Source organism: Globicephala melas, chromosome 9 (genome assembly GCF_963455315.2).
Source record: "Globicephala melas chromosome 9, mGloMel1.2, whole genome shotgun sequence".
Lineage (NCBI taxonomy): Eukaryota > Metazoa > Chordata > Mammalia > Artiodactyla > Delphinidae > Globicephala > Globicephala melas.
This window is the reverse complement of record NC_083322.1, coordinates 28,079,961-28,106,815: the sequence shown is the minus strand read 5'-3', so window position 1 is coordinate 28,106,815 and position 26,855 is coordinate 28,079,961. Positions and strand designations below refer to the sequence as shown.

Sequence of the window (26,855 nt, the reverse complement as noted above, 5' to 3'; positions counted from 1 at the left end):
TCCAAATCAGAAAAGAACAAGTAAAACTGTCACTGTTTGCAGATGACATGATACTATACATAGAGAATCCTAAAGATGCTACCAGAAAACTACTAGAGCTAATCAATGAATTTGGTAAAGTAGCAGGATACAAAATTAATGCACAGAAATCTCATGCATTCCTATACACTAATGATGAAAAATCAGAAAGAGAAATTAAGTAAACACTCCCATTTACCACTGCAACAAAAAGAATAAAATACCTAGGAATAAACCTATGTAAGGATACAAAAGACCTGTATGCAGAAAACTATAAGATACTGATGAAGGAAATTAAAGATGATACAAACAGAGAGATATACCATGCTCTTGTATTGGAAGAACCAACATTGTGAAAATGACTATACTAAAAAACAAAAATAAACAAATGGGACCTCATAAAACCTAAAAGCTTTTGCCTAGCAAAGGAAACCATAAACAAGACGAAAAGACAACCCTCAGAATGAGAAAAAATATTTGCAAATAAAGCAACTGACAAAGGATTAATCTCCAAAATCTACAAGCAGCTCATGCAGCTCAATATCAAAAAAACAAACAACCCAATCCAAAAATGGGCAGAAGACCTAAATAGACATTTCTTCAAAAAAGATATACAGATTGCCAAGAAACACATGAAAGGATGCTCAACATCACTAGTCACTAGAAAAATGCAAATCAAAACTACAATGAGGTACCACCTCACACCAGTCAGGATGTCCATCATCAAAAAATCTACAAACAATAAATGCTGGAGAGGGTTTGGAGAAAAGGGAACCCTCTTGCACTGTTGGTGGGAATGTAAATTGATACAGCCACTATGGAGAACAGTATATAGAGGTTCCTTAAAAAACTAAAAATAGAACTTCCATACAACCCAGTAATCCCACTGCTGGGCATATACCCTGAGAAGACCATAATTCAAAAAGAGTCATGTACCACAATGCTCACTGTAGCTCTATTTACAATAGCCAGGACATGGAAGCAACCTAAGTGTCCGTCGACAGATGAAGAGATAAAGAAGATGTGGCACATATATATAATGGAATATTAGCCACAAAAAGAAACGAAATTGAGTTATTTGTATTGAGGTGGATGTCCCTAGGGTGTGTCATACAGAGTGAAGTAAGTCAGAAAGAGAAAAGCAAATATCGTATGTTAACACATATACGTGGAATCTTTAAAAAAAAAAAAAAAAAGTTTCTGAAGAGCCTAGGTGCAGGACAGGAATAAAGATGCAGACGTAGAGAATGGACTTGAGGACACACGGAGGGGGAAAAGTAAGCTGGGACGAAGTGAGAGAGTGGCAATGGACATATATACACTACCAAATGTAAAACAGATAGCTAGTCGGAAGCAACCGCATAGCACAGGGAGATCATCTGGGTGCTTTGTGACCACCTAGAGGGGTGGGATAGGGAGGGTGGGAGGGAGATGCAAGAGGGAGGAGATATGGGGATATATGTATATGTATAGCTGATTCACTTTGTTATACAGCAGAAACTAACAAACCATTGTAAAGCAATTATACTCCAATAAAGATGTTAAAAAATAATATTAATAATATATGACCAGAACATAGGCTGTCAATTAACCAAGCATGAGTGAGTAAAATCCAACAAAATTTTCTGTATTTCTGATTTTTCCAATCTATTAATCACAGCATAGTAAGAATGCCCCAAAATATGAATTGACCTAGAAAAGCAGAGAAAAAGTGAAAATAAAGTAAATCTTATTTCACATGTCAGGAACATTCTTAATAAAGTATGCATAATGAGAGGCAAATGCAATTGTAATTAAGCATGAAGGCAGTTACATATTTCCCATGAAACAATTATGCAGAATATGTAAAAATAAGAGTGTCAGTAAGTACTTCGGGGAAGCGCTGGCATTTCATTTTACAACAGATTTCTTAGACACAGAAGACCAGAACATTCATAAGATCACTCCAAAGTCCTATTTAAAGCCACAGAGGTGTTGCTACCAGTCCGCTTACCATTTCTTCAACATAAGGGTAAAGCATGTCTCCAAAGTATTCGGTAGATTCGATTGGAAGCTGTGCCGGCAAATTGTCAATGGAGCACATCAGAATCCCAGAGCCTTCGACGCTAGGAGAAGCAACGTGCTTTATTCGGATGGACAAAATTTATGTGTAAGCGCTAACTTTCGCAGATGTCTACTGCGTTATTTACACTTCATAATCATTTGTAATCTTCTACCACAGTATATAGGAAAATAAACAAGACTTTTCAAATAAAACTTTTCCCTTCTTCACAACCCATGGAAATGTAGTATGTGTGTGTGTGTATTTAAGTGCTCAAATCTGAATGTGGTTTTTCTACCAAATTTTTTAATATGCTTGAGCGTATCTCTGGAAATTTGCATAGCCTTCATAAAGCCGTGAAATATTGAGTATTTTAGAGTAGTATATCAAAGGAAGTAAATGATGCATTATTATGTATCTCTCCCCATCTAACAGCTTTAGCAAACTCACCTGTCATGAATAATATGCTGATCTGCATCATACATGCAGAAGGGATGCTCTATTGTCGTGCACTCAGTCATAAACTCAATAGATCCTCCGGTGTCAGCTGAAATGTCACATATTGCCACAAGTCTGTAAATAATATCAATACTTAGATGTGAACATGGATCTCTGAAGTCTCCGACAGAATTTAAAATGAGTAAAAATGAAAGGTGCTTGAACAATTTTCAATGTAGATGCTAAATATTTCCTAGGCTCCTTAGCTCTTTTTCCTACAGCTCACATGTTCAGGAAACTGTTCTTTTGGGATACAGAGAATCTTCCTAATAGGAGTTTTAGTCTCCCCAAGCAAAAAGAAAAAGAGGAAGAGGAGATGGATAGAGGAAGATAAGAAAGGAAAAGAGATAGAAGTAAAAGAAAAAAAAACCCTCCTTATACATACTACTATATATAAAATAGATAACTAATAAGGTCTACTGTATAGCAGAGGGGACCCTACTCAATACTCTGTAATGGCCTCTATGGGAAAAGAATCTAAAAAAGAGTGGATAGGGAAGTCCCTGGTGGCTCAGTGGGTAAGACTCCACACTCCCAGTGCAGGGGGCCCAGGATCAATCCCTGGTCAGGGAACTAGATCTGCATGCATGCCACAACTAAGAAGTCCACATGCCGCAACTAAGACTCAGTGCAGCCTAAATAAATAAATATTAAAAATAAAAAAGAGTGGAGATATATATATATATATATATATATATATAAAACTGGTTCACTTTGCTGTACAGCAGAAACAACACAACATTGTAAATCAACTATACTCCAATAAAAATGAAAAAAAAAACCCTCCCTAGAGAAATCATTGACAACAGCCTAAAGTTAAGCTAGTCAGCCAACTTTAAATAACTTAGCAAGTTCGACTACACTACCTCCACCCCGCTTAGTAATACATCATTTTATGTGTTATTACATAGAAATCTCTGGAATTATGAACAAAAGTCTCAGCCCAGGATTCGAAATCCTTTTGAAGTTGACCCCAATTTTCCTGCCCGATCTCTAATTTCCACTTGCCCATATAAACCCTATACTAGGGCTACAGTGTCCCACTCACTGTCTTAAACTGTGCTTTGGTGGCTCCATAGTTATCAAGCACCAATCGTATCACTTGAAATCCCTGTTCTCACTCCTCCCTAGAGACTTTGCCGAGCCCATGCTCCCACTTTCTTCTAAACTCTTGCGATATTGATTGCTCCTAGCATTCCTTTGGAATTGAATTGATGCCAGCTACATGCCTGAGGGTAGCAACCACATTTTTTCTTTATCTCTCAGCTTAGCAGAGTGACAGGCAGACCAGGTGCTCCACAAATATTTATTTATTAACGAATTCATTCAACGTTTAGTAATTATTTGAATGAACATTATATGTCAAACAACGTACTGGGTACCTGTGGCCAAAACAAATAGGGCCCCTATCCTTAAGGAGATTAAGTTCTAGTAAGTTCTAGTGAGGCAGGAAATATCATAAACACAGGAAAATAAAAATCATAAACACATGAATTTCAGGGAAAAATATAGTAACAGACTGAAGAGTGATGGGAATGGGGAAGCAAGAGACGACCTCTCTGAGGAGCTTACTTTTGAGCTACGTGTGGAGTCCCATAAGAGAAGAGAATCTCAAGAAGGAGGAAAGGAAATAGACTCACAAACATAGAAAACAAACATATGGTTACCAAAGCGCAAAGGGGGGGGAGGGAGGGATAAATGAGGAGCTTGGGATTAACAGATATACACTACGATATATACAATGGATAAAAAATGAGGACCTACTGTATAGCACAGGGAACTATATTCAATATCTTATAATAACCTATAATGGAAAATAATCTGAAAAAGGAAAATATGTATATATATATATATATGTATATATATATATACATATATATATATGTAACTAAATCACTGTGCTGTATACTTGAAACTAACAGGGCATTGTAAATCAACTAGACTTCAATAAAAAAAATAAACTTGCTCCCTAGAGCAAACAAACAAAAAAAAGAAACTTTGCAATCTCAGTTATCCCTAACATGTTATCACCGAGTCCAGCTGATCACTTAACACAGTTAAGCCCAGAACACTTTTTCTAACTTTCGGGATGTCACCTTATACATATATATATAACTGAATCACTTTGCTGTACACCTGAAACTAACAACATTGTAAATCAACTATACTTTGATTAAAAAAAAAAAAAGGAGGAAAGGTTAACTGTCAAATATTTCCAAGAGATTAAATAAGATAAGTCAGACAACTGGTTATTACTAGTCAAGTCCTGTGCTATGTGGGTCCCCTATGTGTGATACCCTCACAGTGGGCCTTGCTGCTGAAAACTGCCATCATTGCTGAAGTCCTTACTTGTGTGGCAGTGCAGGGCAGCCTTCAACACCAGCAACTGAGGACTTGCCTGGAGCCAGGAGACTCTGAGCATCTTGGCGGGTTAGTAGGCGAGGAGTGTTTTGTTCCCAGTAGATTCCATTAATTAAACAAGTTGTATAGGGTGCAATCTGTAAAGCAGATTCCAAGGTCAGCGAGATAGGAAACAGCCTTTTTCAAAGCAGTGTGCTGAAAGAGAGCTATCAGTAAAGTTCATGAGAAATAATTTAACGTTATTTCTAATTGACTTCGTTATTTGCCAAGTCAGTGGCCACCTTTCGAAGCAAAGACGATAAATACCCACCCAGATTTCAGTGGAAAATTATCTCATTATAGAAAAACACATGAATATAAATACATTAATATCTGTGTTCTATAATGCCTTGCATAGCCAAGAAAAAGGAAATAACAGAAGTTCAAGTGACCAAGTGCTCTATTTCCAGCTCAGCCTCTAGTAGCATGTGATCTAAAGCATGCTACCTTAACTTCTCTGGGCTCTGTTTTCCTTACCTGCCAGATGGGGATAACGTGTACCCTATTCCTCAAAGGAATGCTGTGAAGATTAAATCAGATAACATCTGTAAGCTCCATGGGCAAATGCGCTACATGCATGCATACATGGTAACTAGGTCATTATAAGTTTGGGGATGCATCCAATCACCAGTATTTCTGTGACTGGGGAAGAGAAGGGATGGAAACTTACTGGATTCAAAATTTTTCAATTTGAAACTAGTTTTATAATTCCTGTTTCTTAAGCATCTCAAGCATTTTCAAGCCACAGGTAAGAGTTCTTCTATAATATGCTCTACATGCTATAACACTAAATTTCATACCAGAATCTAAAAATGTTATATTGTTCAAATGCATTTAAAATTATTTAAAATATTCCTTTTCACAATTAGATGCATGCATTTTTTTGTTGGTTTATTTTAAGAAGGACTGTTGCATGACCAATGACTACAAAACACACAAATATATTATCCTTCTTATAAGACGAGACCAGAGTGTCCCCATCAGGAGGATCTGAACTGGAAGTAACTTTTGTACAGTGGAGATGGGTCTTCCATAGCCATACTGTTTCACTCTGGTCCCCTGTAATCAATGGCATGTATTTCAAGATGGCTGGCTGAGGTTGACTGCAATTTGTGGCCATAGAAGGGATAGAACTATGTTGAGAACAACTCTCATAGACACTATGGTTTCTCAACAGTACTAACTAATTCAGGGTAAATACAGAAAAGAGTAACCCACAGGAAATGGTTTAGAGCAACTGGGCACAGGCAGACCTGAAGGAGAAACACAGTCAGTGAAGCAATGTGCATACCCATAGAAACTACCAAAGCCACAAAGCAAAGGCCACTCCAAACACCAAGAAAAGCCAACACCACCTAAGGACAACTCATAATACCCAAAGGACTCCCCACAAGTCAATATGGAGAACTGAAAACCAATGTACACAATCACAATCTCTCTCCTTCAAAGCAGCCTAACTATAGCGTATCACGAGCAACCAACTCAAAAGCGAGGCATGATACTCACATCAGTATTAAAACGGCTTATGTAGCGCTCAGGATATTTGTCATACTCTACAGGATCATAGATACCATCTGTTTTCCGGACGAGATGATGATGGCGACTTAACACTGTCCCGTACACTTTTCTCAGGTCTTGCAGAGGAGAAAGGAATTAGCCAAGTGGGTCACAAATGATAAAGGGTTATGGTGATAAAATATTATAACACTGAAACTGTTAAAAAAAACAGTAAAAGACACAAACACTCGCCCGCCCCGCCCTCCCTACCTCCATTTTGGGAAACTTCTTTTAATTCGTGCGGCTCCACGTATTCACAAGGTAATTCATTGAAGATTTCTTGGGCTCCCTGTAAATAATGCATGAGTGAAAACTCTAAAAATCAATCCGAGAAGAGCCAATACGATTTCCTGCAAAGGTTCCAACTCCTCTTCCCCACAATTTTATAGCTCAACTTGCCCTGCCCCGCAACTGGGACCACAACACGGAAGCACAGGTGAGCCTCTTGCATGCAGCCTGTGAACCAACTTTTATTCCCATTTAAACACCACTCATTGGAAGGGGCTTTAATTTTTTTACTTAAAGTTATTCAGCATAGAAGCAAGGGGGTTTAAGAACTGACAGTACGATAAAAATATTTCTATTTAATTTTTGCTCCATTGCAGAAATTATTTCAAGTGGGGAAACTATATTTCCTACTTATATCAGATGGCTATCTCACAGTACAATATAAATAGTGATGTCCTGTTTGTAAAATATTTTCGCTGAAGAAAGATCTATTTTGCAATTACAAGTTTCTCCATGGGATCAAAAATACATTCTCGAAACTACCCCAGAAGGAAGAAAGTAACAACAGTAGTCTTGAGTTAAGCCTCTTAACATCTCTTGGCAAAACTCCAAATCTTGTAAAATTTACATCCTGGGGTCACTTCCAAATTTTGGGATATCTCAGTGATAGAGGTAAAGCAGAGCACCCTAAGAATAGACCTTTACACAACACGGAGTTATCCCTCTAAAAAGAAAAAAAGAAAAGAAACACCATTCAAAGCCTCTGACAGCTTGGAATCAACTCAAAGCAAAGACACTAAGTTTGGACCAGTACTGCACTTTACTGTGGGAAAAGTACATAGGTAAGAAAAGTACCAAGAACAGAATGCCCAGTCATGGAAAAGAAGGGCTCTGAAATGTTACACAAAATGCCCACATCCTTTGGGTTAGTGTCAGAGTTTCAGACTGCTTTACAGAAAGAAGACAGTTGGAGCATACCTTAGATACATTACCAGTCCCTGTGAACACAAATGTTAAGGGCCCTATCGACTTTGGCATCAATCCCAGAGATATTTCATAGCCAGTGTCTCGGACAGCTTGCACAGCCTGACTGCTGTTCCTGTAGTTATGAGCCATGCCAATGTGCTGCAAGCAAGCACACGTGGATCACATTAGTCTAACACCTGAGACAGGTTTCTATTCTTAAAATGTGACATGTATTTAAAAAAAAAATAGACACAATAAACATCTCACCATAAAAGGTGTGTGATGTCCCAAAGCAAGGAGCCTTAAACCCATTCCATGTAAAATGTTGATCATCCCTGTTGCAGAATCAGACCAACAGAAAGACCATTAGTTGGGAGGAGTTGAAGCTGTTCTCTCTACCTGTCCTCCAACCTGCTCCGTGCTCTGAGAAAGCACAGACCACAGCATCTCAGATTTGGAAGGGGCCCCGGTAGTCATCTTATCCATTCCCTCAACTTTCTGCCATCGAAAGCGTTAACCCAGCTGCACCCCGACCTGTCCCCTCCACATCCAATCCTGCTAAAACGGAGAGTGCCCCTCTTTTTCTCTAAGGTTAATCTCTCCACCTTTGCTCCAGATCCCATCCCTTCCTGTCTCTCTCAGGAATTTACTCTTGAATTATGTCCTCTCTCTATCCCTCTCTATTGGTTCATTCTTATCAACATTTAAACACGCCTCCATTTCTCTCATACCAGAAACAAATGAATAAGCAAAAAAGAAGTCACCATTGACCCTATGACCCCTCCCCCCATCATTTCAGTGACCTACACAGCTAAACTCGTGGACACTTTTCAGATCTTGGCTTACTTGTCAGAGGTATCTGGCAATGTAGAGACCCTCTTTGTTGGGACTCTCTTCCCTCAGCTTGCCTGGCTTGAACATTTTCACCCTACATTTCTGCAGGCTCCACTTCCCATGCCCATTCCTTTTATATGAGTGCCTTGCCCTTTGCTTGGTATTGGTCACTCTCAGGATTCTGTCCCAGGCACTATTCTCTTCAATCTCTACATTTTTCCCTTAGCTAATCTCATGCATTCCTAAATTTCAAGTACTCTCTGTATGATGTTGACTCCAAGTCTGTATCTCTAACGCAGATATTTTATTTCAAGACCCAACCAACCACCTTATGGATTTCTCAATCTGGATGTCCTTCACGTAGCAGAAACTTAGCATGCCTGTAACGAAGACCTCAGCATCCATTCTCCCCTTCTTTTCCAGAAGGGAACTTTCCCTCTCCATATCCCTGACAAATTTTCTTTGACCTTTTTTCTGATGTCAACTTTTAAAGGAATAATTTACATACAACAAATCACACCAATTTAAAGTCTATAGTCTGATAACTGTTAACAAATGCACACACCCATATTACCACCAACATAATCAAAATACAGAATATTCCCATCACTCCAGTCAATCCTCCCCGAACTTTGGCCCCAAACAACTACTGATTTTATTTGCCTCTATAGATTCGTTTCTTCTACAGTTGCATACAAATGAAATTTTAAGTATTTACTCTTCTTTGTGTGTCTGCTTTTACTCAGGAAAATGTTTTTGAGATTCATGCATACTTTGTGCGTACAAGTAGTTTGCTGCTTTTTATTGCTGAGGAGTGTTCCGTTCTATGGATGTACCACGGTTTATTTATCCATTCCTCTGCGGATTGTCTGGGCTATTATGAATGAAGCTACTATAAATAATTCTTTACAAAAAATAATTTGTTTCTCTTGATAAATGCCTATGAGTGGAATTTATTTTGTACATTGATATGCAAGTGTTTTATTTATTCTTGAGATGAGTCTTTCAAGGATTTGCCTATTTTGTCAACGTTGTCAAATTTATTGGCTTATTCATAATATTCCCTTATCATTTTTAATATCTGTGACATATATAGTGATGATTCCTCTTGTATTCCTAATATTGGTAAAAAGTGGCTTCTCTCTCTTTTTTTTAAAAATCAATCTAACTGGAGGTTTATCAATTTTATTGATTATTTTTTTAAAAAAAGAACTGGCTTTTGATTTTCTCTATTATTTTCCTGTTTTAATTTAATTGATGTTCCCTCTTATCAATATTATTTCCTTCCTTCTATTTGCTTTGGGTTAATTTTGGGTTAATTAATTTATTTTTCTAGCTTCTTCTGATGGAAATTTAGATTACTAATTTAAGAACTTTCTTCTTTTCTAATGAAAGCATTAGAGTGCTATAAATTTCCTTCTAAGCACCACTTTACCTGCATTCCACAAATTTTGGTGTGCTGTGTTTTAAATTTTCATTCAATTCAAAATATTTTCTAATTTTTCCTGTGATGTCTTCTGGACTCATGGGTTATTCAAAAATACATTGTTTATCTTCCAAATATTTGGAAGTTTCCTATATATCTTTGTATTATAATTCCAAAATCAATTTTATTATAGTCAGAGCACATACTCTATGATTTCAGACCTTTTAAATTTATTAAAAATTGTTTTGTGACCTAGCATATGGACCATCTGGATGAATGTTCCACAGGAAAGGAATGTGTTCTATTCTGCAAGTTGCTGGGTGGATTGCTGGGTGCTCAAGAACTTCCACTGATGTCAGGGCAGTTGATAGTGTTTTGTGTCCTCTATCCCTACAAATTTTCTGTCTACTTATTCTGACAATTATACACCTTCAAGTAGTCTAATCTGATATAGAGTTATAACATGTGGTGTTTCTCAACTAAAGATGGTTCAAAGTACTAACTGGGACAAAAATCAAGTACTGTTTTTCCCCAAACTCCAGCTTGTATCCTTGCTAGACTGCTCCTCTGTTGGCTCCTGTCCCCATACCTTTTCTCCCTCTTTTACCCTTTCTTCCATTCTTCAATTTCTCATCACCAAACTGACCTCTCTTTCCAGTCTTCCAAACAGTAAAAATTAAGAGCCTAAGCATAGCTGTTGTCCTTCTCCCTGCTCTCTTTTTCTTAATTTTTGTAATAAATATAGTTTAATGATTTTATTTTATTCCCCTGATATTCATCACCCTTACTCACACCCCCATGTTTATTTTTATTGGTGGAAATGAACACTCCCATCCCCTTGCCACAAAAAAGAGAGAACGCAGTTACTCCCCAGGCAAATTTAGAAAATGGGTGATGTAACAGCCCTGGCATACCTACCTGCCACACCTGCCCACTGTCCAAACGCCACTACCCGTATTCCTCTATGATCCACCATTTTCTCATAATCAATAAGTCGGATTTCCTGAAGAAACAGTAAAAAATTTCTCAACCAGACCCATCCAGCTTAATTTGAATGAGTACAAAACATATATGAGCAAGTGATTATTTCACAGTATTCCCTCATAAAATAGATCTTGACTTGCCAGGTGCACCATGAAATATTTAGAAAATGCTGGGTCACAAATCAATGATAGGTTTGTGATGAGAAATGAAAGAATGGTCCTAGCAGGGTGCTAACACCCCTTGATAGTAGGCAATAAAATAACAAAGGCATGATTTCTTTTAACTTTTAGCCCAGCACCACTGACAAATATATCCACATACTGCCCCCACTCATCCTCACATCCTTCCCTCTAGTCTCAAAAACCACAAGTCTTTCCTGAGACTAATCCCTGTGAGCTAGATGCCAGCTTTATTCTATGTCCTCCAAGACCTCTCAAACTTTTTCTTTCTTTTCTTTCTTCCTTCTTTACACTGTTCCTTTCCCTCAGCCATTCTAAATACACCCAGGTCTCTCTTCTACTTTAAAAATAACAACTATACACCCTCTCAAGTCCATACACACAAATCTATCTCATTCTCTCTCTCTCTCCTTCTGTCTCTCTTAGTATCTCTCTGTTTCTCTGTCTCTCTCTTTTTGTTCTCTCTCCAGCCTTTCACAAGCGAACTTTATTTTAAAAGTAGCACAAGCTGCTTGCTCTTCACTTCCTCACCTTCACTAAAATCTTGTCCTTCCTCTTTCCTTGGGAATCTTCCCTCTCTCTTGGAAATGTCCTATTACCTCATGCTTAAAAACTGCTGACACATTGGAATTATAGAATGTTTTAAATAGTCTCTTTCCTCAAAGATGATATAATTTTTGCCATGTGCTTGGATTTAAGAATATTTAATATTAATCCAACTCCAAGTAATTTGTTACAAAATGTTGCCCAAAAGCAGCCCTGCTGGGTCTGTTTTCATTAATTTTCTTGAAATGAACGGAACTTCATATAACCAAAAAGAAAAATGTTTCTGAAGTACTTTTTGAGGAGTTTTATCTGCTTAAAGTGAAACATTCTTCTATAATACTATTTCCTTTAATTACTTTTTGAATTGATTCTTATGAAACACTGTAAATTAACTACAGTGTCTGTTTAGTGAATCTGAAATTAGTAAGAATGTATTCTACAGGTTTATGTAAAATACATTTTCCTCCATTACTTTTACTGTTTGTGAAACTCTCCTGTCCTCTACCTATCGTCAGATTCAAGTCTAGTTTCTAATGCTCTAACATCCTTACCCCAGGACTTAGACCTTGGACTTCTCCATCTACAGTCACTCCTTACCCTCACCCAGTCTCATGGCTTTAGATACCATCTAGTCTCTGACAACTGAAAAATGTGTATCTGGAGAAGCTGCCCTCCTGAGCTACAGACTCACATCCAATGGCCCACTCAGCATCTCCCCTTACATGTCTAATGGGCAAATTAAACTCGACAGGCCCTAAGCTCAAATCTTCATCCTCCCACCCAAGCCTGCTCCTCATGCAGTAGCATCATGTCAATCTAAAGCAACTCCTTTAAGTTACTCTAACCAAAATCCTGGAGTCGCCTCTGACTCCTCTCTTTCTCTCATAGTCCACATTCACCTCATCCATGAATCCTGCAGGATCAGACCTCTAAAATACATCCAAGATTGTCCATGTGTCACGACCTCCACTCCCGCCGCCCTCAACATCATTTGCAGCCTAGCATCTGGACTAGTCTAGACTAACAATCTTCTTATCAATTTTGCTCTCCTTCTCCAGTCTCCAACTTTTATTCACAGAGCAGGCAGAATAAGCATCTTAGAATATGATTAACTCTAATCCTCCATTCAAAAAGACTGTCTGTCGGGCTTTTGCACTACTATTCTCTCAGGCTGGAAGGCTTCTCTCAGATGGATATGGCTTGATCCTTTGCCTCTTACAAATTTTTGCTCAATGCCAATACTGCAATGAGGTACTCCCTGATCATCCTATTTCAAGTAGCATTATCACCTCCCCTAGTGCCCAGCACTCCTTTTTTTCTCCTGTATTATATTTATCTCCATTACACATATCACCAAGCGACATATGAGGTGCTGTTTATTTATTCTAGTGTCTCCTCGTACTAGAACATAAGCTATGTTCATTGCAGTGATCAGTGTCAGACACATTGTAGGCACTTGGTAAATATTTGTTGAGTATTTTAAATAGATGGATTTTAAATAGATGATAGTTTTTCCACAGTATTTATATCTCAAAAAATGTTTCTTTTCCTTATGAATGTTAATAAATGTAAAAATAGTTTCCAGTACAGTTCTGGTACTACAGAGCTGTGCAGCCTCAGTCAAGTCACTTCACCTCTCTGGGCTCCATTTGAAAAATTAGGGTGGTTAAGTTATATGATCCCTGAGGTTCCTTTTAGCTCTAAAATTCTACTTGCTAATATTTGAACTATTAACCTTATAAGTTAATAATCATTTGGAGCAAATGCTCCTATCATTCTTCCCATTTCAGAATACAAAGGAATGAAGTGTGTTTGGTTCCTCTTATCACAAACTCCAAACTTGCCCAGCAGAGCAGCCCGAAGAGCGGCAGAACTATACAAGCACTAACTGCAGATCACCTCTCCTACTGAGGTGAATACGTGATGTATTTTCTAGATGCTGAAAGAAAACTAAAACTCTACTTGACAGTTAAAAGTTAAAAAATATATATGTTTCTATGTTAATATTTATGAATATTGGCCACTAATTACCTGTTTTAGGATCTCATCCAACAAACCCATATTGGCTTCCTGAGCCTTTATGGTGTGGGAGAAGAATGCATAGGTCTTCTTAGGCATTAGTTTTTCTTCTGGGGGTCTTTTAACTCCCAAAATTAAACAAGCTTCAGAAATATCCTCCTGAAGAATGCCACCAGCTTTGACATATTCCTGGGAATGTAATTTTGATTAAAAGTTATTCTCTTGATTTGTTGTATCCATATTTTCTTTAATAAATAAATGTAGCAGTTAAAGTCACAACCTTTTGAAGGAAACAAATATAAGGAACAAATCATAGAAAAACTACTTCTAATATTCTTACTTGCTGGCTAAAGATCAATCTAACATGTTTGACTTTTGTACCAGAAACAAAAAATTAGAGAATTCAGCACATACTTTAATCTAAGAACTGTTAATAGTTTGACCATAACTGCTAGCACATGTGATTTAAATATACATTTAAAATGTATATTTTGTGCCAACAATGCCCTGAAACATTAAGTGCTAAATAGTAATATACTTTTATACTTTTAAAGGAAATATATATACTTTTATTTACAGGTATACTTTTAAAGGAAAGACATATATGCAATATTTTCTTTTCTTTTGTTTTTTGTTGTTCAGTTAGTATTTATTACTGCCCTACTCTGTTCCATGGACTGTGCTACAGATGAGATAGGACACAAAGAAACAGAGACAAGATCTCCCCTGTAAAGGAGCTCACAAAATATTGTAAAAAGAAGTCAGAGGCACAGTGCATGAGGCTGAATTCAAAAGAACATTATGAGTAGCATAATCTAAGTGATATATTAATTTAATGGATATTGAGATAACTCCCAGGTGAGATGATCAAGGAAATGTGGAAATTTAAATTAATCTAAAAGGCTGGGTAGGATTTGGAGGGATGGAGATGGGAAGTACAAGCTGGTAATATCAGTAAGAGATAGTGAAGGAGATGGGAAAGTAAGGAGATGTTTAGGGCATAATAAGTGAATCAATTTAGAAAAATAGACTGAATATTATTATGGTGAATATGAGCTTTATTGGATAAAAATAAAAATAATAATTGATTTTTTTTTTTTTTTTTGCGGTACGCGGGCCTCTCACTGTTGTGGCCTCTCCCATCACGGAGCACAGGCTCCGGACGCGCAGGCTCAGCGGCCATGGCTCACAGGCCCAGCCACTCCGCAGCATGTGGGATCTTCCCAGACCGGGGCACGAACCCGTGTCCCCTGCATCGGCAGGCGGACTCTCAACCACTGCGCCACCAGGGAAGCCCCGTTGATATTTATTAATAAATTACTATGTGCTTTGCTAAGCTCTTTGGGTGAATTATCTCATTTAATTCTCAAAACTCCCATGAGGTAGGTACTATTATTATCCCCAATTTATCAATGGGAAACCTGAGTCCTACACATTAAACTGAGATTTCATAGCTAGTACATGGAGGCAATAGACAATCATTTCAGATTTTTAAATAAAGGGGTAGCATGATCCAGGCAGAATTTTTAAAGCATCTTAGATGGCAGTTGAATAAAATGAAGATAAATCTAGTTAGGAATCTACTTCAAAGTAAAGTACAAATGAATAGGAAAGAAAGTAAAAGAATGAACATATGGTTCATACCTGGTTTCTCTGAAAACAATCTATTTGCCCATTTATAGTAGACTGGTTAAATAAATCATGAAAAATAATGGAGTAATTATAGCAGCCATTAAATAGAATGAAGCTGATGTCTATGAACTGACATGAAGTGATTTCCAGGTATGCTGTAGAACAAAGCAAGGTGCAAAAGAGTATATACAGTATAAAACGTTCTGTATAAGATTGAAGGGAAAATAAGAAAACATACATACACACACATACACATGCTCATTTTTGCAAGAAGAAACACAGGAATGATAGATCAGAAACTGATGAAAATAGTAACCTATAGGGTGGGTGGGAATGGGATGTAAGGGATTAAGATGAGAGCAAGACTTCTCTGTGTCGCATCTTTTTATACAGTTTTAATCTTTGAAGCTTGTAAATGTTTAACTTATTTGAAAAATAAAATTAAATCAAAAAGGATTTAAAGCAAATATTAAAATGTCATAGAAACAAAAATAAATCCAACTGGATATCACATTGACATGTAACCACAGAGAAAAACTCATTCAGATATCTTTTGAACACAGCACTCCGAATATTCTTTGTGGGATGTATTCTAAAGGCCAAAAACAAAAAAATTCTTCTAAGAAATATTAAATTCCATTCAATATTCTCTTATTGAGGTATAATTAACATTATATTAGTTTCAGGTATACATCTAAATGATTCGACACTTGTATATATTGCAAAATGATCACGACAATAAGCCTAGTTAACAATAAGCCCAGTACTGTTCTAGATTAAAAGAACTAAAGATACATAATAATGAACCTTAATTAAGCCTTGATTAAAATAAAAACCATAAAAGACATTTGAGACAATGGGGAATTTGAAATGTGAGATGTGAGATGATATTGTGGAATTATTAATTTCTTAGGTGTGAAAAAGATACAATGGTTACGCAGGAAGATGATTTATTCCTAGGAAATGTATACTGAAGCATTTAGAAATAAAGTGGCATTGTCTGCAGCATATTTTCAAACGGCTCAGGAAAGGAAAAACACATGCATGTATCTAAAATAAAAATAAAAGTCAAACCTGTGTCATAAGATTATTGTGAAGAATAAACAGAATGATGAATACGAGGGGCTTCACCTGGTGGCTGGCAAGGTAAACACTCATGAACAAACTCTACTCACTGAAGCATTTCCTGCAGACATTTGTCTTTCCAGTCCTAGAACCAGGGTCACACATGAAGGAGAGAATGACTGAAGGATGTCATCTCCTAAAAGCAATCATTTTATCCCTCAGCTGGAAGAAAGCATGGAATGGGGTGAAAATAATACTTACTGGCTAAATTATGGGCTCAAGAAAGGATTCTAACTAGAAATCTCATAACTATATAATCTCATTATAACCGAAGTAAAGAAATATTGTCATGTGGTCTTTAAGTGACACTAGCAAACATTTTATTTTCACTCAGATGCTCCCTATTTTTCATACACAGGGTCATTTCAGTCCCACCTATTTTTAAAAATTGGAAATATTTACCTTATCGTGAATGGCCCGCCGATTGGAAGGCTGTATTAAGACCTTGTACCCCAGATTGGTGATCCCTTTGATGTGCCGGGGAGCCAGGGGAGCCCGCCTCTCCCAGGCGTTCACATCCTCCCGCCTCAATGCCATCACCGCCTTATAGTGAAGCCTGGAGAGGCTGAGGCCCAGCCTGCCCAGTTTGGTCCTAGGTACTCGCAGCATCTTGAAACCTGGTGACTGTAAAGAAATTGTAAGAGCAGGACAACAAAAGGCAAGAAGACCCACAGGTCAGTTCTGGTCTCCTGAGAAATCTGCTGTAAAATCCAACCAACTCAGGTGGTAACAGATTCAAGATGAAGAAGGGAGAGTGAAAACCTGGATGACATGATAATTTGCTGGTCATTGGGATGCTGTTCCTTTACCCAAACAAACCCAAACCTCCACAAACAAAGTTACTTCCAAAAAAAAAAAAAACAATAAAATGTCCCAAGCAACTTATGGGACACTAATCAATATCTGCTAAGTTGAACTCATTTTTTTAATGTATGTTTTATCAAACACACATTCAGCACAAAAGTTTTAAGCAAGTTAATCTACAATGCAAATACAGGAAGATAATTTATGCCAATTTTGATGATTAAAGTTTAGAATCCTTTCATAATGTACAAGATCCTTGACAATCTAGCTCCAATCGCTTTCGAGTTTCATCTCTGACCATTTCCTAAACTAGTTCTACTCAGTGTGTTTTATAGCCTGTTGTCAGTCAGTGACTGCTTTGTACTGGTCCACAATGAGATATGTACAGAAATAGAAAGTAAGCACTTAGAAACCTTTATATGACAGGATCATTTTTCTAGTAATTCATTGGTATTGAATTTTATAAAAGCATTGGTCCTGGAAGATTGGAAATTTAAGAAAACAAAACAAACAAACAATTTATCACCACAGGTGTTAGAAGCTGAAGAAGCACCTGACACCCCCAGCCTCACTTCTCTGACCCTGTTGTTGCTCTAAACATTCTCTTCCCGGGTTTCCCTGGTGGCACAGTGGTTAAGAATCAGCCCCCCAATGCAGGGCACACGGGTTTGAGCCCTGGTTCGGGAAGATCCCACATGTCGCGGAGCAACTAAGCCCATGCACCACAACTACTGAGCCTGCACTCTAGAGACCGTGCTCTGCAACAAGAGAAGCCACCGCAATGAGAAGCCCGCGCACCGCAACGAAGAGTAGCCCACACTCACAGCAACTAGAGAAAGCTCGCGCACTGCAACAAAGACCCAATGCAGCCAAAAAAACAAAAAACAAAAACCATGCTCTTCCCCTTTCCAGAGTTTCCTCTACCAGACCACCTCCCCCTGCTATCATATTAAACCCAGACCTGTCTCAGTTTTCTAACTGCTATTCCAGATTCTGTAACTCTATTCATTAATTCAATTAAGAAATATTTACAAGAGGCTTACTATGTGTCAGCACAGAATAAATTTTACAGAAAATTTTAAAGCATAAGTATCAAACAGTATTCTGTGCCTCTTCAAATGGTTACATAAATTTAGTAGTCAGAAGTCATTTCAGATGATAATTTGCTGGTCATTTGAATGCTGAACCTTAGTTTTCTATGTTTAAGGTTGGCATGAAAATATAGAGACTAAATGATTTTACATCTTCTAGAAATTCCCTAGCATATAGCACAATTCTTATGGAACACATTTCTGTTACATCAGACTACAATCTCTAAATCAGACCCACCTTATAGACAGGGAAGTTTTGTCCAACAATGGAATGCACAAGTACTATTTCCTGGGGGCAAACTACTTATCACCCTAGATAGAAAACTTGTAGGATAACTCACAACACAGACTAAAAGAATAAAGCAAACAGCAAAGAGTCCGGCTAAGAAGGCTTTAGGAAGAAAAGGGGCAGGGAGAGAAAACACTGCACACAGCAAATGAACATGCCGGTCATGAGGAGTTCAGGCTAACTTTTACTCAGGCCAAAATACGGATGACCGACTTTTCAGTAAAAGTCTGTTATATACTTTATCTAACTTTTTGGTTTACTTATATAGTTTCGTTTTTAAAAGAGACTATGCTAAGCCCCAATCCAAGCCCAAGCCCATAACATTTATTCTCCCCCAAGCCAAAGGAAAATCTGCAACGTCCCATAGAACTTGAATCCCTATGTTTGTAAATGAAATCAATTCCAAAGACAAATGAGTCTTCTAAACACACTGAGAAGCCCAGAAACAGTCCCATCTTCTCAGCAGGGGCTGCATCTCACATACCATAGTTGACCAAGTGATCCTAATCCTCTATACTTAGTAGCAGTTCTTGGCACAAAGATTAGGAAACATGTCCAAATAATTCAGTCTCTTTCCTCAGCCCAAGCTTGATTTATAACCACAGCTTCCCCTTTCTCAGCAACACTCCCTCCTCTTCCACACCTCCTTTGCCTGGAGTCGGGGGTACAGCGTGGGAGGAGAGACATAACCACATACACTCATGTAATACACACATACACGTTTGCAGCGGCAGACCTTCCTCGGGACCTAGGAAAGGAAAGTAGCAGAGGCTGGCCTTCTGCCTTTTATTTGGGAAGCTACTTTCACTTTCATTTTTTGTAGGGAATTCTTGAATCACAATTCCTGACCCTTTGTTTTCAAAGAAATAGAACAATAGTCACCACTGATTTAACATTATATGCTAAGCACTATACTGAGCACTTTACAGACATTATCTCATTTCCTCCTTGTGAAAATCTCATTTAGTAGATACTATTATTAGCCCCATTTTACAGATGAAGAAACTGAAGTGAAATCCAACTAGAGCTGTTGCTTTTAAGCAGAAGCAGAATCCCTAGGGTAATATTCAACACTCAGGATTTTCTCTTCTTTGCGAAAGCCTGCAGATCCACACCTCGTACATCTGACATATGTTACTCCTGCCAGCTCAATTCAGAAATAGATCAGATCCATATGGCATATTATTAGTTCTCGCACAGCATGGGGTTCCTCCATCAACCCCTTTCTATGTGTCACCAAAAATCCTTCCTGAGTCCCTGCCAAGGTAAATTCTAAGTTTCTGGATGCTTAGGAAAAAGATGATTATAGCAGGTCTGATTATGTTAGCAATTGCTTGAACCTTGAAACTTGGTCTCAGCATAGAACTTTCTGGGACCGCCATTCATTTCATTCTCAGGTCATCAAGAAATATGTAACAGTGAGAATTTCTGAATTACTCTGAGGTATGGAGCTGCAGGTGTCTGACATTTCATGGAAATGCCCAAGTGGGTTATTCTGGACTTCCCTGTCCTGTGTTTTATGGGCTTTTCCAAGAATATCGTGAAGTAAATGTCATGTATATTTCTGGCAATGCCTTCAAGTGGAAGCAAGGCAGTAAGACTCCGGACTTATTCACTGGCTCAAGTGAGGTTAATTGACAGGGTTGTGTGCTGGTAACAGCTTCTGGCATGAGCAAGGAGAATGTGGAAAAGCAAGAGAAGGAAAGGAAAGAGGAAAAATAAGGAGGAGGAAGAGGTGAGAAATAAGGGGAGAACGAGAAGTGTCACCCAGTCAGGGTTGGAGAACAAGGCCCTTTCCCTGACAATTTCTAAACAGTCTTCCCTTCAACACATGAAGGGCCAATGTTTCAAATGGCATTAAAATAAAATTTTAAAAGATTCTTCTGTATGTTTTTGTAAAACAAGAATAGCACTACAGGGCTTCCCTGGTGGTGCAGTGGTTGGGGGTCTGCCTGCCGATGCAGGGGACAACGGGTTCGTGCCCCGGTCCGGGAAGATCCCACATGCCACGGAGCGGCTGGGCCCGTGAGCCATGGCCGCTGAGCCTGCGCGTCCGGAGCCTGTGCTCCGCAACGGGAGAGGCCACAACAGTGAGAGGCCCACGTACCGCAAATAAATAAATAAATAAATAAAAGCCAGACATTTTCTTGATGAGCTATAATTTGCCCATTGATTATGGGAGAAGTGTTTTGATTTTCTTTCTTTAATTAAAAATAAATTTGGGGTTACTTAAGGTATGCATAGCGTGATGTTAGTTTCTTGTAAAGCAGCAGCAATCCAGTCCCCTGCTCATTTTCATGAGATCCAACAGGAGCAGCATGAAACAATTTTATCTAATTAAATGACCTCAAGCAGTATCTGCTGGTGACTTATCAATCACTAATTATAGCTGAATATTAGAGTCAGAGTGGATGGGAGAAAAGATCATCTCAAACCAGATAATACAAATGAAGGTAGCGTGCCTCATATAAATATGGGATTTCTCATGTTTCATAAACAGCATTTTCCAAGCATCTATGGATGAATCATAATAAAACAGTCTGCTCTTTGGTTGGTATAACTTTTAAATGTAACTGGATCAGGTTACATTTATCTGTTATTGTTCAGGTAGTACTTATGCCAGAAGACAGAGTACTTGATTTGCGCTGGTTTTCACGGGTTAGAGTGGTAGGTGGATGAAGAAAGCTGAGATCTACAGAGAGCTTTGTATCCTTCCATCGAATGTTCAAAAATATTTTAAGTCTCTTCAATCCTTTCCATACTATCAACCTAAACAGAAAACTTTTTAAACCTACAAACCACCTACCAAAGCCAGAACAATGTGCAAGCAAACACAAGAGCTTAAGTACAAAAAAGGGTTAGGCTTGGCCCCTTCTAATTTCTGGTGCTTCCACTGAGACATGTCAAAAGGATTACACATTCAGTATTAAAGAAATTTTAAGGCCAAATCATCTATCTTTAGCCCCCAAAGTCAGAGATGTGCTCTTTGTCCTTATATTTTAGATCTTTGAAATAATTCCACTAGAACATAATTCAGTGACTCACACTAAAACCATCCAATTACATGGGGAGATTTCTCAATGCCAAGTTATTTGCAAATGATCAGGCATACATCTTGGTTAAATATTGAGACACTAAGGATGGAGTAGCCTTGAGCTGACTAAAATAAATAATGAGTGAGAAATGCAAATGTTTTATATCCACACTTCCAGTTTATTCAAAAAGTGCAAGTGTATTTAAAAAGCCATGGTTTCCCAGGAAGCCTTGGTACTATAAATAAGGGTAGGCAGCTGCATGGCCATGAGTCTTGGCCTACACAACATATTTGGCATCCAGAACATAATAATCCTGTAGAGGTCCAAAAGAGTTCCAAATTAACAGAACACCCAGTGATGGCCCAGAACTAATCCAAATACCTCCCAACCCCAAGGCTTGCTAGAACTAGGCTTGGGTATGCAGCAACACTGTCCTCCATACTTTTATTTCCTGTTGCATAGCTACATTATTTTAATATTAAACTCCTTACAAAATAGTTAGCTAGAAGTAAAAACAAGCAGACTTGGGGAGTGCTTATTAGTGCTAAGTAATCTGGTCTGAGAATATTCGTATGTTCTCAAGCCTATAAGCTACTCAAAGTCATCCAAAGACATAAGACCTATGAGTCTCCTGGTCTCTAGCCCACAAATGTAGCTTCACTGAGATGGAATGCAAAGTTAGTTCTGAATTGGAGTCTGATCCAAAATGTTTATCTGCATATTTGTCTGTCTCTTTGTTAAACTCTAAATTCTTTGAAGAAATGAATTGTGTTTTCCTCATCTCTGTATTCCCAGTGACCGCCCCATAGGAGAACTCAAGTGTTTTGCGAAAGAATGAAGAAATAAATGAGAAAATTTAAATGAATGTCATAAAGACCAATGTAGCAGAGAAAACAAAATAGACTGATGAATAAGAACAGGAATTCATATCTCCCATCCCTCCAACAATGCCCCACAAAAGGTCTAATCTCTTGCTGAAATCTCATAGACCAATGAATATTTTGAAATGCAAATAAAAATGGTAGCAAAATCCAGACCTGGTTGCTGAGACATTTAACTAGATATGGGGCTCCTTACCTGACTTCAGTTTCCTAATCCAGACTGGAATATAATACTAAAGTCCTTTTCAGCTCTGATGTACTGATTCTATTAAGGATAGTAGTGACTAGGCACTGTGCATTACAAAAGCATTAGAATTTTAGAACATAAATAGGCACTCTGACTCATGAAGATCCAGGTGAAGTACAGTAAACAGGGAGACAAAAATACCAAAAACACTACGGAGGAAGACAGGATATTCACTTAAATTACCTGGATTAACTGCAGTGACTAGGAGCCCAGAGCTTAAAACAGGAGGGGGTACCTCAAAGGAATTCTGACTCCTCTCTTCCACAAATGGCCTGGGTTCCTCAGCTTCCCAGTTACTCTATGACCTTGGTGAGTAACTTAACCTGTCTGTGCCTCATCGGCAAAATGGGAATCATACTATCTACCTTTTACAGCTATTGTGAAGTTTATTTGCGCTAGTAGGCATAAAGTGCTGAGCACTGCCTTGCATGCCATAAACACTCAGTAAATGTTAAGAAAAAGGCTGCAAGCCTGCCCACTCCTCAAAGGTGAGCACAGGGGCTTCCCTAGTGGTGCAGTGGTTGAGAATCCGCCCGCCAGTGCAGGAGACACGGACTCAAGCCCTGGTCCGGGAAGATCCCACATGCTGCGGAGCAACTAAGCTCATGCACCACAACTACTGAGCCTGTGTGCCACAACTACTGAAGCCCAAGTGTCCTAGAGCCCATGCTCTGCAACAAGAGAAGCCACCACAATGAGAAGCCTGTACATCACAACAAAGAATAGCCCGCGCTCGCCGCAACTAGAGAAAGCCCGTGCAGCAACGAAGACCCAATGCAGCCAAAAATAAACTAATAAATAAATTTATTTTAAAAAAAGGTGAGCACAACCATCACCACTGACAGAAGACACCACTTTTCCATACTCTGGGTCACACCGTGGGAAGGCCTTCACAATGGCTCCATATTAATCCCTCCCCTTTCTTATTTTTTTAGAAGCCCAGTAAACCTTCTCTTTACCTTCACCCTTTAGGCATGAGTGTTCAAGAAAAATAAGTTATCATTTTAATACTGTATTTCACCAAATTTAAAACATGTTTTTTCACATTTTAGCATCCCCAAAATGGGGATGCATCTTATAATTGGTTGCACCTTAATTCTATGAACACGGTAATAATGTTGTTGGTTATTTCCCATTCCAAATGTACAGCATTTCCGTGATTCCATGAATTCCATAGAATTTTTTTGTGGCCTCATCAAAGAAACTTGCCACTGTTTGTAATGTTATCTCTATGAGAAAATTAGAAAAAGAATATTTGGAAAAATGAAAACTTTTTTGTTAAATTGGCATTGGTTACATACCAAAGATCACTTCCAAAGTCCTGAACCAAAATCTGCTAATGATTAAATAGAAGATTAGTTAGTAAAGGGGGAAATTTTTCAATTACAAATAAATCAAAATTCTGATGACGCTGTCACCAGTAACAAGTGAGACTGATAACAAATATGATTTTCTGGAGAGTGGGAAAGTCACTTGGGGACATTGGCTTAACCTTTGTCGTCCTAGCTCATTTTGCAGAACGGCCACCAGGTTACATGGCTAGAAGGTAGTCTGGCCCTAGGTTCACTCAGCTTTATAGCAAAAAAAAAGAGGGGCTTCCCTGGTGGCGCAGTGGTTGAGAGTCTGCCTTCCAATGCAGGGGACACGGGTTGGAGCCCTGGTCTGGGAAGATCCCACATGCCGCGGAGCAACTGGGCCCCTGAGCCACAACTACTGAGCCTGCGCGTCTGGAGCCTGTGCTCTGCAACAAGAGAGGCCGAGGTAGTGAGAGGCCCGCGCACCGCGATGAAGAGTGGCCCCCGCTCGCTGCAACTACAGAAAGCCCTCGCACAGAAACGAAGACCCAACACAGCCAAAAATAAATAAATAAATTTATTTATTTTTTTTTTTAAAAAAGGGGGGGGGAGTTCAAGTTACAAAACACACACACACAGAAGCGTCCACACCAAGTGCCATGGGTTTCTTGGTTTTTTTTTTCTTCCAATATAAAGTATATGAAAGCCACGTGTCAAAGTCAGTGATGGTTCGGTCCTGTGCATAGCTAGGTCGGCGTAATAACAGCTACGCCTTTTCCACATTCCGATAGCTGACGACCCACAATATCAAAAAATGTTCATCTTTGTTAGAGTTACTAAACACACTCTCTCCCTCTCACCACACCCACTCCCGCTCTCCTAAAATCAGTGCCTAAAAAGCATATTTCTTCCAGAAGTAGTCGGGCCATTTAGTCCCACTGAATTAAACAGGGTAGATAACTGCTTCTAACCGCGCCCCCTCCCCGCGCAAACGCTCACATTGGCCCGCACAGCCCCTGCGGTTTCTCCGCAGTTCAGATGCGCCGAAAGAAATCGGGGTGGGGGGGACCGGGGGGCCGCGGGGAGGCCCCCCTCTCCGTCAACCACCTCCCACAGCTGCCTATCTAAATAAGCACACAGTCCAAGAATTAACAGAGGGTTTGCTCTACAGCTTCAATACCAATGCTTTACTCCCCAGCAACCGCTCCCCACCTCAGCCCTCGCCAAGAAAGAAATCCGAATTGCCATCCCCTGCCTTCTTCCTATACAGAAACTCCGGAGCCGCGCCCGCTGCGCCCCACCTCCCAGCCCTCGCGTGCAGAGAAACGCTAGCCGGGGAGGCCTGGCGAGGAGGCCCAAACGCTCGCCACCCTCTTCCGTACGCTCGTCCCGGCAAAGGCCGGAGTCCGCAGAGCTCCCGGGTCCCCAGCGGCGCGGGGAGGGGGAGGCAGAGCTCGCCAGCACCGCCCGGCGGACTGGCAGAGCCCCGCCTGCGATCTCCAAATCCTTCTCACAGGCTGAGCCCACCGCCCATCTGCTCAGCCCCTCCGGGCACCCTTCCCCTGCTCACCTCGTCCGGTCCCCGCCGCCTCTGCGCTCCCGGGTCCGGGCTGAGTAGGATCCGAATTCCCAGCAGAAATTGGGATGGGGGCCTTGAGGAGGAGGTGTTTGCTCAACTTCGGAAGTCATGCCTCTTCCTCCGCAGCCAATCAGCGCCCGCCCTGAGGGAACAACCTTCTCCTCCACCAATCCGCGGCGCTGCTAGGTGCTAGGTCATGCCCTGCCCCTGCTCCTCCCCGAAAATCCTCCTGCCTTTTAGATCTCTGACCTACGTCCTTAGCTGGGGGCGTCACGTCCTTCCAGGACTGTTATTGACCAAGTTTGTAACTATCCATAGCAGGAGACCGGCGGAGACGGAGAAGGACGAAAATAGTCCGGACATTACACGCTCAACAGATGCATGTATCTCCTGGGAAAAAAGTTTCCGTTTCATGTATATCACGCTTGCTTAGCGATATGCACTTCTCAAAGCATTTTCACAGCCTCATAACAAGACTGTGAAGCCAGATGACAGTTCTTAAGGCCATTTTGGAGTCCAGCAAACTAAGACTGAGAAATTAAGTGTTGTGTATGCACATCCAATGAATATTAATGTTCATTAATGAATTTACTAATTTGAATAATGAATTTTCATTTTTATGAATAGTGTGTAGCCCCAGAGGCTTTTTGCTCAAGTCAATGAGATGATCAGAGTCGTGCACTTAAGGGAATATGGTCTAGATAGTGTATAGAAGGGGGTCAAGTAAAAGTGATAGTAAAGGGATTTAAAAGGACAGAGTCAACACCACCAGTAAGACTAACAGGCTAGAGGAAGAACTGAAACAAATTTGGTGTTTCAGGCTTGGCTAAGTGGTGATTAGGAAGTTGGTGATATCAAGAACAGTGCAGTAAAACACAGCAAGAAGGGAAGGCTTTAGAGGAGTGGTTAGGAATATGATTTGGCATGTGTAAAGCTAAAGATACAGAGGAAAACCCCAGCTTCCAGAGAATCTTCTCATTTTCTCTGTAATTGGAGATATGAGTGGAGTTTATAAAAATGTTCTAGGTTCAAGATCGTTGACATGAGCATTTAATAGTTAAACACATCTGTGGCAGTATGAGAAAAGTATGTGTTAGAGAAAGTTACAAAAACAGAAAGGAATATTACCCTCTGGCCATTGATTCCCTAGGAAGCCCACAGATGGACTTCAAGTGTTTTTT

The 26,855-nt window shown here is 39.4% G+C and overlaps 1 protein-coding gene across 3 annotated transcripts in view; it reads right to left on the bottom strand.

The window, feature by feature from the left end:
- Nucleotides 1–25,780, bottom strand: part of AASS (aminoadipate-semialdehyde synthase) — a 68,036-nt gene extending 42,256 nt beyond the window's left edge. The window contains exons 1-11 of one of the 3 annotated variants that reach the window (XM_030857660.2): nt 25,666–25,780; nt 16,856–17,077; nt 13,709–13,885; nt 10,887–10,971; nt 7,976–8,043; nt 7,721–7,867; nt 6,725–6,803; nt 6,464–6,591; nt 4,907–5,055; nt 2,510–2,632; nt 2,012–2,123 (exon numbers count right to left, since the gene is read on the bottom strand). In XM_030857660.2, coding sequence (XP_030713520.1) covers nt 2,012–2,123; nt 2,510–2,632; nt 4,907–5,055; nt 6,464–6,591; nt 6,725–6,803; nt 7,721–7,867; nt 7,976–8,043; nt 10,887–10,971; nt 13,709–13,885; nt 16,856–17,062 — 1,275 coding nt within the window. In that variant the 5' untranslated portion in view covers nt 17,063–17,077; nt 25,666–25,780. Of the gene's footprint in view, nt 1–2,011; nt 2,124–2,509; nt 2,633–4,906; nt 5,056–6,463; nt 6,592–6,724; nt 6,804–7,720; nt 7,868–7,975; nt 8,044–10,886; nt 10,972–13,708; nt 13,886–16,855; nt 17,078–25,665 lie in introns of those variants that run through there. The other 2 variants (XM_060305375.1, XM_060305376.2) reach the window with 2 other exon arrangements.
- Nucleotides 25,781–26,855: the final 1,075 nt, after the last annotated feature.